Genomic DNA, 13,398 nt, shown 5'->3' on the forward strand with positions numbered 1-13,398 from the left:
ATCGCTTGCAGTGAGCGTGGGAAAAGCCCTTCCCAGATCTTCGTTCGCAAAGCCAAGCCATGATGTTTCCTGGAGCAATTCTTAGAGCAGCATGATTCCATCACTCACCTGCAGTTCTTCCTCTTGCAGCTTGCAAAACTCACAAAATCACAGAATCATTTTGATTGGAAGAGACCTTTAAGATCATTGGATCCAACCGTTCACCCTGCACTGCCAGGGTCCCTAAACCATGTCCCTCAGCACCACATCCACATGGCTTTTAAACACTTCCAGGGATGGGGACTCCATCACCTCCCTGGGCAGCTTGTTCCAATGCTTCACAACCCTCTCTGTAAAGAAATTTTTCCTAATATCTGACCTAAATCTCCCCTGCCACAACTTGAGGGAGTTTCTTCTCATCCTATCAATTGTTACTTGGGAGAAGAGAACGACCTCCACCTTGCTCCTTTCAGGTGGTTGTACAGAGTGGTAAGGTCTCCCCTGAGCCTCCTTTTCTCCAGACAGAACAACCCTGGTTGCCTCGGCCACTTCTCATAGGACTTGGGCTCTAGACCCTTCACCAGCTTAATTACTTCCTCTGGAAAGACTCCAGCACCTCCATGTCCTTCCTGTAGTAAGGGGGCCAAAACTGCACACAGTATTCGAGGTGTGGCCTCACCAGTGCTGAGTACAGAGGAGAGTCACTTCCCTGCTCCTGCTGGCCACACTATTGCTGATACAAGCCAGGATGCTCTTGGCCTTCTTGGCCACCTGGGCACACTGCTGGCTCATATTCAGCCAGCTGTCGACCAAGACCACCAAGTCCCTTTCCACTGGGCATCTTTCCAGCCACACTTCTCCAAGCCTGTAGCGTTGCAGGGGATTGTTGTGGCCCAAGTGCAGGACCCAGCACTTGACCTTAGTGAACCTCAAAATACTCAAAACCTCAGTGCATCATGGGAAGGAGAAAGAGGGAGCATGGATGGTGTTGTTCACGTAGCCAGACACACTAGGCTGTGGTGGGAGTTTGCCTCTGGGAAAACCTCTTCTGAGCACAGGGTCTCATTGGTAAGAGGCAGAGCTGAGGCACTTCCCTAGAGCCTCTCCACAGCTGCCTGAAGTTTTCCATGCTCCCACACTCCAGATACAGCAGGTCCATGGATCGCCAATCTGGCTGGGATTACTCTGGTGTTTATGGAATGAAAGGCCTTGGAGATGCTCTGCAGGTGCGTGAGGTATAGGCTGGAATGTGGGATACCGTGAAGTGGAAACTATCTGTAAGAGTCAGTCTGAACAGGTCACACAGACATTCTAGTAGGACTGAGGTCAGCTCATCTGCTACTGATTTATGTCAGCAGAAGCAGGATCCAGTGAGGGACTGAGTTTTTTATCAATGCTATTACAGTTTCTGGAAAACATTGTTAACAAACACTGCTCATGCAAGGGAGCCTGGGCTGAGAGGGGCTTCTGGGGATGCATTTCAATAAGTGGCGCTCAACTTTGAATATAAGCTCCTCTGGACAGTACCTGACAAATCTAGTTCCCTTAGCAAGCCACAGTGTGTTAATGAAAAACCTTCATAAAATCAATCAAATCATTTATAACATTTAGAAATGCAGAAAGAAAAGAGTTGCTATTTTTATATTATCTCTAAAGATTTCATTTGCTCTTTGTTCAGGATTTGTCTTTCTAAATCACAAGTTCTTACTTCTCGCTCTTTATTTTTAACTGAAATTTTTGGTGCTGCATCTAAATTGTTTTTTCTTCCTCCAAATGATTTTACAAAAGCCCTCCTTCCATATTCACAAGTCCTTGCTTACCTCCTTACTTTGGAGAACAAAACATGCCTGAAGCAATTTAATACGTTATTTATCAGAATTACCAACCCCAAACATTTACAAATGCTGAATCCAAGACAAAGCAATCACAAGACAGGCTTTGAGAGTTATATGTATCTTAAAGTCTTACTTATCTGTGATTTGTTAGTCTTTACATGCTCGAGTCACACCTTCAAGCTTTTCTCTCTCTACAATGATGCAGGTTAGAAAAATGCTGTTTTCCAAGGAAAGCTGAGATTCGCATGCAGTGACCTGATCACAGTTTTGGGGGCATCAGGAAAACCACCAAATACTGTCAGCTTCCTAAGGGTTGGCAGAACTCTTTCAGTTCCTTGAGAACAAAGAGACCCTACCTGAGCAGCTCGCTTACTAAGCAAGCCACACCAAGTGCTCCAAGAGCCACACAGACTGCCGCCTCAAGATCTGCGTTCAGATAGTACTCATATGCACATACTCATATTTGGCAAATCTCCCATTTTTTACACTGGGCAACGATAGTGATCTTACCCTACTACTATTCTCCACAAGTGTTTTCTTGTTTGATCTTGTTTGGTTGCTTGTCTTACTTCGTTAAAGAGAAACATTATCAATATTTGAAAAGACAATACCAGAGTGTTAATACTAGATATTGTTTCTTGGAGAGCTGACCTCATTTCCCACTCCAACACTGTCACACTGAGCAGCGGCTATTGCACACGAAGCGCCTCATCCAGCACAGTGTCTTAGCAAAAAGTCGTATTTCCTTCTTTACTATACTGCTGTAACCACAGAGCTCAATCTATTTCAGTAGGAAAATAATTGTTACTAGAATTTTTCCATCCGTGTCTGATCCCTAAATATGTATTATAAAGCTCCCAAGAGAAAGTATAACAGCCAACAGTGTTCTAATTTTAGCGGCGTAATGAAATCATGTTCTTACCAGATACTACTCCCAGCAAAATCAGAAGGAGCATGCTCTTCATCGTCTTTACAACCCTGTCTTTCATGTTCCCAGGATGAAAACTGAAGAATACCATGGTATGTTTTCCCTGGTCTACATCAGCTCCATCTAAATTCTTCCTCTTTGTCATGTTGCAGAGTGAGAAATGAAACAAAGGGGCTGTGTCTCTAAGGGAGTTTCTAAACACCGTCAGCTTGTTTGCTTGTCACAGAACTGCTCCTTGCTGGCGCTCCATCCACAGACGTGGGCCACACTTGAGAAAACAATCACTAACAGCCCTTTCACTGCAATCACCTTATTTATTGAAACATTAAGAAAAGAATCTAGTATGTTCTAAATCTGGAAATACCATGCCGCATTCATTGCTCGGGCAAATGAGGTGCTATCTTTACATGCCAGAATCAAATACTCACGTTTTTAACTTAAATCAGGAACCTGAAGTTTTCTCATTTCTCTGGCTGTCAGAGGATTACTCAGACCATCCACACTGCATACCTGGAGGTGATATTGCAGCATTTGTAGACGATGAAGTTAGCTTTGCTGTAGCTGTCTCAGGAACAGTGTGGAGCACTAAGCAAAGGGCATTGGCTCCCTTAGATTAGACATTTAGCTAGCCAGCCTGCAACACACACATGCAACTTCTTTCTTTCTTTTCTTTTCTTTTTTTTTTTTTTTTAATCTAAGAGAAGTCCTAGCATTTTTCATGGAGCGTAGTATAGATGTGACTCCAGTACTGGAACTTGGTGTGATATAGGTGCATCAGCATCAACTCATAGAATAATTTAGGTTGGAAGGGACCTCTGGAGGCCATCTAATCAAACACCCTCCTCAAAGCAGGCTTAATTAGATCAGGTTCCTCATCGAATTGTCTAGTTGATTCTTGAACACCTCCATACAAACTTACCAGCTCTGATAAGTGGCAGAATTTAGAAACTCAGGTTTAACTCAGCTCTGAAGAAACTCTAATTTGTGAGCTAACCTAACATCTCTAGATTGTTCTGCATGACACTCAGTGGCTGTCCCACTGAAAGCGACAGTAGTTTAGAAAGTTCTGTGTTTTGTTTTTGTGTTTTGTGCAGTATGAATGTGTTAATTGAACATGCTCAACATGAACAGCTAATGTAACACTGGGGCGGGCATTGCTTACACTTACTGCCTGTGTGCCTTAAACTATCATCATATGTATGTGCCCTGGAGGATTCTGGTGATATAATGAAACTGCAAAAGATGCATCACTAAAACCTACTGATTGGAACTGAGCCATACATACATAACTGATACTGGTTTGGGGAATCATTAGAAACATTCATTTAATGGTCGATCTGCATCTATTTTAAAGTGTTTCTAGAACCTTGCCAAGTGCAGATGCAGCCTGGGTTTAAAGTGAACCCGGCCACACCATATCATCTGGGACCACACGCTGCATCGACATGTACTACTGAGGACACTAATCTTTCATTGCCTCAGGAAACGTGTGCCTAGACTTTATGTTAGTAAAAAATATATGGAAAACCTCACCCTCAAATGACCTTAAGCTGATATTAATGTAAATGTGTTTATATTGGCAAAAGGTCTAGCCTGTCCCTTTACCTATAAGATCATTGCCCATCTCCTGCATTTCTTGTGTCCACAAAGAAGCTTTTTATGTGACTGGATATCTCACAAAGATGCGGTTGGTGTGCACAGGCATGAACTAGGCTAGTACAATAAGCTTGTGATCTTTAACAAATTATTAGAACACTGCAAAAATGCTACTAGCTTTATTCCCTCCTTTTAGTTGCAATGTATAATCTATATCATTACTATTTCTTTTAATCTTGAAAGAATTACAGAAACATCTGTGCTAAGTTTTAAAGTAATCAGAGTTTTGGATACATGTTTAAATTTGCTTAGTGCCTAGCTTGAGTGATTTTCCATCCCATGCCCTGAATAGCCAAGCCTTTGCCAGAACTCAAATTTCACAATTTTTGTTCTTTATTTTCTTTCTCTTACTTCTTAGGCTGGGGTTTTTCGGAGGTTGGTTTTTGGTGTGGAGTTTAGTTTTGGGTTGGTTTTTTTTCCTACAAATACATTTTCCAATTTCTTGGTTTTGTCTTTCCTTCACCTGAGAACCTACAGAGATCTGCTCTCAGCAACAGTTGTGTCCATATACATACAATCAGACTTTCCTCCACACTTCTTGTGATAGAGACACCAGAGTTATATAGGAGACAGGAGTGGCAAAGGCATCTGGAATATACATGCCCTTGAAATGCCAGCCTTTCCCCAGCTTCACCTAGAAGTGCAAAAGGTAATTGTTTCAGGTGCTACATGAATACTCATGGAGTACTTAATTACCATTTTTCTCTAAAAATGTCTCCAGGGCTTTCAAGTAGTCTGTGTTAAGCCTTATGGTTCAAGCATATTGTAAGAAGAAACCATGGAGGTGACTAGGGGGGTGAGGGGAGAGCCAGGTGTAGCACACAGTGAGGGAGGATAGTATGGAGGGCAGCTCACATGGGTGCAGCAAGTATGAGCAGGAAGGGCTCTAGCTCCTTCTTTCAGTCACTGCCAGTATCTCTCAGCACCTCCATTAGATCCCTCTTTTTTTATATTCCTCTGCTGAGCGGATCTCTGTGGTTGTCTGACTCATCCTGCCAGGTTGTGAGGAATAAAGTGAAAAAGTAGCCAGAGTGAAAAAGAGCACCGAAGAATCTGAAAATCAAGTAGCTATAAATATTTGTATATCATCAAACATAGAGCTGGTTAGGAACAGATGAGTTAGAAAAAGGAGAGTGAGGCAGAAGTTTCCTGGCGAAGCTGGCAATAGTAGTTCTGCCACTGCAGTGATGTCAGGAATGAGATTCCTGGGAACATAAAGGAGCTAGATGAAGGGAGGTCAAGGCAGCACAAGCGAGACTAAAATCAGGGAGTTTACAGGCTAAATAGAGGGAAGAAGAATTTATTGGAGAAAATAAAAAGAAACAACCTGGGGTTTTAATCATCCTTTGGTTTTCAAGACAATTTGAAATCTGGGCATTTCAGAGAAGGGCAGAAAAAATGCACTTCTGGAAAAATGTCTTCTGGATTATCAGGTAAGGTGGAGAATGTATATGTAAATAATGCATAACTTTCAAGAAATTAAAGAATCTTTGTTTCAGGGGAAAGGCCAACAGATAAGGCTGTGAGACACTAGACTGGTCTTACGTCAAGATGTAGTCAGAAAGAACATGGGAAGTAAGGGATATCAGGTGCGACAGAGCAGATATGTAAGCTTTCAGCTGCCTGCCCCCAGGAAAGTGAGCAATTTTACAAAGGCCAGCTTCAGAGAAGTAGTCCACTTGCATAACAAAATGTGCAGGTTCAGGACATTAATTTTTTTTGTCTGGATTTAATTCTCAGTTGACTTCCAGTCTATCAACAGGAAAGAAATGTTCTCTCAGTTTTCAAATGCATCAGAGGTTCAAGACGTAAATTTCCCATTAATGGCTATTTCAGCCAGAGCAGTGGCTCTCTTCTGCTTAGCCAGCTCATGGGAACGGAGACATTTGCTCTAACTGTAGTAATTACTCACCAAAAATTGAGCAGCCTAAGGAGAATTTTCATGCACCTGATCCAACCTCGGTTCAAGAGTATTTAATATTGTTATTTCATTAATTAAATTACCTAGACTGTCAGGTTTTATTTTCATCTCCCTTCTCTTTAAACAGTACAGTTTCTCCATCCACTGCCTTGGTAACATTTCCTAAAATATTAAAACAGTATCTTAGCATCCTACACCAAAAACTTCTGCACCATTTCATTTTATTTCTCAACTAAAGGCTTCCTCTGAACCGTCTGTGAGTGGCAAGAGCAACTGAAAATTCATGAGTACTACCCAGGCTACCTTAATTTCACCTAAAGTGATCCTCACTTAGCAAGGTTATGAACCCATGCAATTATGGAAAAAAGTCTCAGACAGATATCTGGGCCACCTGTTTCCAAGCATTGACTTGTAGACACATAAACCCACTAGTCACCTCCTTGATAATTAACTTGCGGTGCCTGTAAATGAGAAGTGATTCTATCACACCAAGAGCTTTTGGGGGGGATCCAGGTTTAAGCAAAGAACAGCCTAAAATCTGAGTGAGTACACACAGGAGCCCAAATATGTTGCTGATGTCAGTGCTGAAAATGAGTTTTCCCATTGCTCCAGCAGTTATATAGTCAAGGAATGAAAACATTTGCCAGAGGAGAACCCAGAAATCTGTCTTTTGCCACAAATAATTTGATCACTTCTTTTAGGAGGACTGAGAGTATGTAAGGCATAAAGATAGAGGGAAGTGTTCTGATCTTTCCCACTCCCTCCACTCCATCTTGACAAATGTGGACTGAGACAGACAGATGATTATAATGACCTCAGTTCAAGAAAGCTCCAAATGTACTTGAATCCTCCCTACAAAGAGGTCAAGTGACTTCTTCAAGGCCACACAGAAAATCTAAAGCTCTTGGTCCCGCTCCCAATCTCAGTCATGAAGACTGTAAGACACCATTACTGTAAAAATCACATTGCTGACAAATGTCTTTCTCTTTAAGATCTTGTGCTGCTTAAAAATATCACATTTTCTTCTGTGTTAACACAACATGAAAGTCAGTGAAACATAAGCTTCAATGTTAATTCACCAGAGCAGAAGTAGATGTTATCAGCAACTACTTTGTTAAAAAAACTACTTTGTTGTTCAAGATAAAAAGCATGTGGTGGTGTAGATCATTCAATACCTGAGAAGTTATGTCACATGTCCACAACAGTCATGTGTGTCGCTTGAATTTAATCATGTAACTTGTCTCCCAAAAAAGCTGAAAAATGTGTCAAGACCAATTAAGTCTTCTTTCTGAGTTCACTGGGTATTGGATCAGGGCCTGAACTCATGTGGCAATACTTTGTACCTCACAATACAGTATTTACTGCATATTACACGTTCGTCTGTTGCTATAATTGCCTGGCCACCTGAGCTGATTGGTAAATATACAAACAAGGATATGCAGCAGCAAATGATGCAAACGCAACACGAAAGAATGCTCTGGGTAAATATGGGTACAGAAACTCTGAGGTTTCTATGTACAGAGCATGATGCATTTAGCTTAGTCAAGTATTATATCACCAAGAATTACTTAAACAGGTCTTTGTATCATGAAGAGAACTGTATCTTATCTATTTTATCAGCAAAAGGGGTTTGATTATATTTTGCAAAAGTAATCTTGTATTTTAACACAAATGAAATATTTTTGTTGACTTTGGGGGAAAAAAACAAGCAACCAAACCCAATAGGCTGCAATTAAAAGAAAAGACATGGGTGGGCACAGGGTGAGGGTCCAAATGATGGAGTTTCACTTGGAGGTGGATGGTTTTTTACATCTAAGATCCTCCACCCTTTGAACAGGAGAGTGAGAATAATTCAGTACTTCCTAACAGGGTGAAAATTTGTTTACGGTTTCAAGAACTTTGAGATCTTCAGCTGGGCTGTCTAGCTCTGCAGGGGAGCAGAGGAGAGGTGTGTGATAAGATAAGGGCACATAGCCCTGGATACACGCCAGTTTTGCTTGGGCTGCCAAGGCTGTGGTAGGGACTGACCTGTGCCAGGGCCCTGAGTTACCACGGCATATTACAGGCATCTTCATTCCCTTCCAGCCCCTCTCAATGGCTGCTTCCCCTAAGACACTGGTCAGAAGTAGCTCTCTATTTTCGTATGGGCTTCTTTAGTTTTTTAATCAGATGTATTTACAAAACAGTAGGAAATCTCTACCCCAGCTGCTTGCTTTATACTTGATTCTGCTTTTCCCCGATCCTCATCCTGTTCTCTCTCATTGCTCCAGGGCTCTAATGGGCTTTGCTTCAAGCCCCAAAGGGTGTTGAATTGATTCATTTCTCCTTGGCAAATTGTAGCCCAATAGCAGCCCATAGCTGGGAGCAGACATTCTCCTTCAGGTATTGGCATGGCAAAGCAAGTGCAGAAAAGATAAGTACTGCATATAACTCCTAGCATAGGTTTCCCTTGGCAAAACTGTGGCTTCTGCCCTCCTCTGCAGCTGTACCTGGCATCTAGAAGACATGTGTAAGAGAGTAAGGAGGAACGTTTCATTCTCTTGCCCATCTGCTTCCCAGTATAAGCTGCAGCCTGGCTGTTGGACTGAAGTGTCTGAAAGAGGACAATACTCTTTTATGTGAGACCTTCGACAACTGCAAGGTGACAGCTTAGGGCTTTGTGCTTCTGGTGTTCCCATGAGTGTCTGTCCCCATCAAATGACTACTCATCAGTTGACTGACGGTAACCACAACAAGCACAGAGTCTCAGTCCTACCGTTACCGGGGATCAGAGGGCAACAGCTTGATACTGCCTGAGAATTTGGTGTACCATTTTTGTTTCTGCTCCACTCTCATGCTTAGCAATACCCAATGCAGTAGTGCCATGATTTACCCACCTATATGAGGACATGAGGACAGAGACTTGTGAGGCAGTGGATTGAAGCTGGGGCTGTGAGGCATGAGACAGTGAACGGACATGGTCGGGAAAAAGTTGCATCTCTGCTGGAAAAGTTGAGGAGTGAAAGAAAAAAAAAGATGGGGCATGTGAAACTGGGGTCCTGATCTGAGGACACGGAGCTGTGCAATAAGGAAATGAGGGAGGCAGGAAATGTGGTTTTGGGATCTTCACTCCAGGAAGCATGTGGCTGTACAGCTGTGGCAGCATGTATGTAGGTTTCTAAGTTGGAAAAAAAGTAGTGTGGTGGGATGAATGGAAAGTGGCAGGCAGTAGCTTGAAGAGGATGCTTGTGTGATCCTGTGACAGTAAGGGAACAGAAAAAAAATGTTTTCTACAATAACTTCAGTTTCTACCTCAATGTCTTACCTAGGACATACATTGTCTAAAGCCATCCTCGGAACCTTTCTACATCTGGGTAGCACTACTATTTCATCTAGGCTATGGCAAAATAATTACAACAACCCCGGTCAGAGCGATGATCAATGATAAGCCTGTCTTTGAAAGGAACAATTTCAACACACCTGGGTCTGAATAAAGTGATCCGAAGGCAAACAAAATCTTAATCACTCAAAGGAGACGGATGCAGTAATCATCACTGGCTCTGTTCCTCACTGCCTGCAAGCTCTGTGCCTAGAGAAAGCCTTTAGAAATGCCATTCAGTGATAGGGCCAAATTCATCTGGGTACAGACACTTCTTCACAGTTGCTGAGTTTGGATTACGTGTATTTTATCTGACTGCAAACATGAGTGAAAAAAATAAGCCACTTCCAAGCCACATGAGGCAACATTTATCTGAGTAATGACTTGACTGAGTCTGCCACCCTATTAACGTGCAAAAGACAGCAGGAAAGCAGTGCAATATTCTGAATGTGGAAACTTCTGGCTTGTGGATTTGAGCACCAACATTATGGAACAGCCTGAGACCGCAAGAGCTTTCTTAATGAAACAGAGGACCCCACACAATAAGCAACAAGTGTTTTGACAGGGAACTGTGAAGCTGTAAAGGCATGTGAGTGAACGCACAGACAGTAAAAAAAAAACCTCTGCAGCCCAGATTGACCCCAGTCACACAAAACCGGGCTGTTATAATATGAGCTACATGGGTGATAACAAGGAAACAAGGTCAGAATATGTCCCTTTGCTGTGTATGACTTCCCTGACCATTGCTGGAGCTGAGGGAATATTGCCATCTAGTGCCACACAGAAATCCAGCTGTCTAAACAGAAAAGAGCCATTTAATTCATGTAGGCAATGGTTACAAAGCATACTAAAAAACAGGGACATTATGTGCCAGGAACATAATTTTGGTCAGTGTCTTTGCCAAGCTTGTCATTGAAAGTGGTACATTTTCTCCTTTAAAAAAATGACAGTATGTTCTGGGAACCGAGTTATAACACTTTGGAGGACAGACCCCTTTCACAGTCATTCAGAGGTTGTGCAAAAAGTGTAAAAGTACTCACATAATACTTTATCAAGTAGCAGTCAGAATCATGGGATGCTGTTGAGGATGAGATATCAGAGACCTGCGTATGTTAATGTTATATAGTCACCCTAGGCTTCTTTTGGAAAGAAAGGAGCACTACACTACTAGTGTAGTGCTAGTGCTAGTCACTGGTGTGACCAACTTCAGCTGTCACCTTTTGGATGGGACTGTACTTTTGAATCATCTGTTTCTCCACAGTGACAATAAAAGGGGTGTGGAATGGCTAGCTCTGATGTTCAGACCCCTCCAACCCCTCACGCCTGTTTCTCTGCACTATTTTTTTACCACCTAGTTAATAATTTTGATGACATATTGTTGGCGAAATAAATACCGCTTTCAGATTTGTAAAACCCACAGTCTCAGCTGGGTGACTCTCATTCAGGTGAGGGGACATGGGTACTCACACAGGAGTTCCTACTGACTGCAGTGGAAACAAGCACTGGCCTATACTGCATTGCATTCGCTGACAGTCAGGCACTCTGGACTGTAACATATTTTATATTCACCTCTGTTTGCAACAGCATTATGAACTTCCTCCTGTTGTCATGCCAGGAAGAGCCCTTAGGGGTGACAGAGCAGTTCAGTTTTCCTCAGCCAAGAGCCTCCCGAGCCACAGATGAGGGGTTTTTAACCAGTGTATATGTTTGAGATACTTTTAATGAGGCCATCAACTCACTTATCTATGCCACCAAGTATGTGCCAGGTTATAACAATTTTCACCCATTGCCCATCTGGTGCAAACTCAAACCAGTGATTGATTTTCAAAAGCAATTTGAAAATCAAAATCAATTAAGTAGTCAAATCTTCCAGCTGCAAACAGTGTCCGTACTTCCAAGCCAGCAATGTGATGTTTATGTATGTTGACTTAAAATTACTTAAATGTCCCACCAGCACCTCTGAGTTAATTGGCATGTTACTGCTTGTATTTGCGACTTTCCCACTATTTCTACCCACTAACTGTGTAAAGAAAAGAATTAAACCACAGAGGGAATTAGAGTCAATAATGTGAAAGAGTATTATTTTTCAGCCTGACAAGGGTTAGTATATTTGAGACACCCTCCACTCCATTTTCTTTTAAATAGCATGAATGCCAATTAAGCAGCTGCTAAATTCATTTGCTTATATTTTAAAAATTCATTACTTCACATAATCAAATATAAATCTTTACAGGGGGGTTTTTTCCTTTTCTATACTGATTTTAAATATGCTTAAAAAAATCTGTATCACAAGTTCCCCCAAATGAGGAATTATTTAGGTAATAAAATGTCTAACAATAATAGTGCATAAAGTTACCGATGTCAAATTACGCCAGGATTTTTTGGGGGTATTTTCTTTGCTCCCTCTAGGGAGGCTCAGTTAGCACAGTCCTTACATCTGGAATTAGAAAAGAAGTAGAATATATGCACTGTCCTGAGTGTCCGTAAATAATGTTGAATTAAAATTCCATGTAAAAAAGGAACCTGAAAAGAAGGGGTGGTAGATTTATAAACACCTTTTAAAGCACCTATCGATGTGACATTCTAAAACCCTCACTCATGTCATATCAGTTCCCTGTGATTAAGGTTAGCTAAAAAAATCTAAGCTAACAGCTTCCAGAAATAAATACCAAGAAGCTGGCAGCAAATTCTGGAATTCCCCCATACCTCCTAGTCCACGGGGACACAGACTGACCTTTCAGACGCAACATAAACCCAGCTGATTTCCTCAGGCTCTTGCCTGAGATGAAGGCTAGCTCAGACAGTTTGGGTGTGCTGCGCAGGCAAGAAAGGATTACTAACATTAGCTCAATATCTTAATTGCCATACTTAAGAGGCTGCATGCTTGCCTAGAGCTGGATCCAGCACAGAGAGAAAGCTCTCACTGAATTCACCAGGGTACGTATTAGCCTTTTAGGTTTAAAGGAGCTGGGGAAGTGGAAGAAAGGATGGACATTTTCCTGCAGATGCAAACTGTCATGGCTCTACTAACATTTCCACAAGCCAAGCCTTTACCCCAGGACACGCAGAGTTTTATTAAGCTATGACAAATATCCACAAATTGTTTTCCTATGCTAAGAGGCAGCAGTGAGATGACATGCCAAATGTCTTTAAAAATCAAGAGGTGGATACCCCAAAATGTTCACGCTCAGCAGTCCAGTTGGATGGCTGGTCTTAATGCACAGGAAGGTAATGTCCATACATGTTTAATAACAGCACCTATGTATCTTTTGTTTCAGTTGACACTAATGGCAGAGAGTGGGGTTTAGCCATTTTCCTTTACTGGTATCTGCAAACCTCTGAGACTGTTTTCTTGCATAAACCATTTTTCTGAACACAGGCATTTTTTCTTGACAAAACCAGCCTGAGCTGTACAGTCCACTCGGTTTTCACCTCAGTCTGGGCTACTCCCGGCTAACGTGCCCACACAACTGCTGTTGTTGTCACACAGAAACCTGGATCCACAAAGTGATGCTGGATAAGAACTGAGCAAGCGGATGACATGGCCAGAAACAATTTGCCAGGAAATACAGGGTCCGGGCAAGAAAATGCCTGTGGAACCACAGCCTAAAACACTCCCTTCATTTGCATCCAGAGGATGAAGTAATGCTGGTCCAGGTTATGGAATACACCATAAATGGGTTTTACAGGCCCTGAAACCTCTAATGTTGCTGCATTTTTG

At 42.1% G+C, this 13,398-nt stretch overlaps 1 protein-coding gene across 1 annotated transcript in view; it reads right to left on the reverse strand.

Annotated features, from left to right (window-relative positions):
* The window catches only part of CDHR3 (cadherin-related family member 3), a 41,348-nt gene extending 38,569 nt beyond the window's left edge, over positions 1-2,779 (reverse strand). Inside the window, exon 1 of the mRNA XM_010143190.1 lies at positions 2,737-2,779. Within this exon, the coding sequence (XP_010141492.1) occupies positions 2,737-2,779 (43 nt within the window). The remainder of the gene's footprint in view (positions 1-2,736) is intronic.
* Positions 2,780-13,398: the final 10,619 nt, after the last annotated feature.

Source organism: Buceros rhinoceros, unplaced genomic scaffold, assembly GCF_000710305.1.
Source record: "Buceros rhinoceros silvestris isolate BGI_N320 unplaced genomic scaffold, ASM71030v1 scaffold5029, whole genome shotgun sequence".
Classification (NCBI taxonomy): Eukaryota; Metazoa; Chordata; class Aves; order Bucerotiformes; family Bucerotidae; genus Buceros; species Buceros rhinoceros.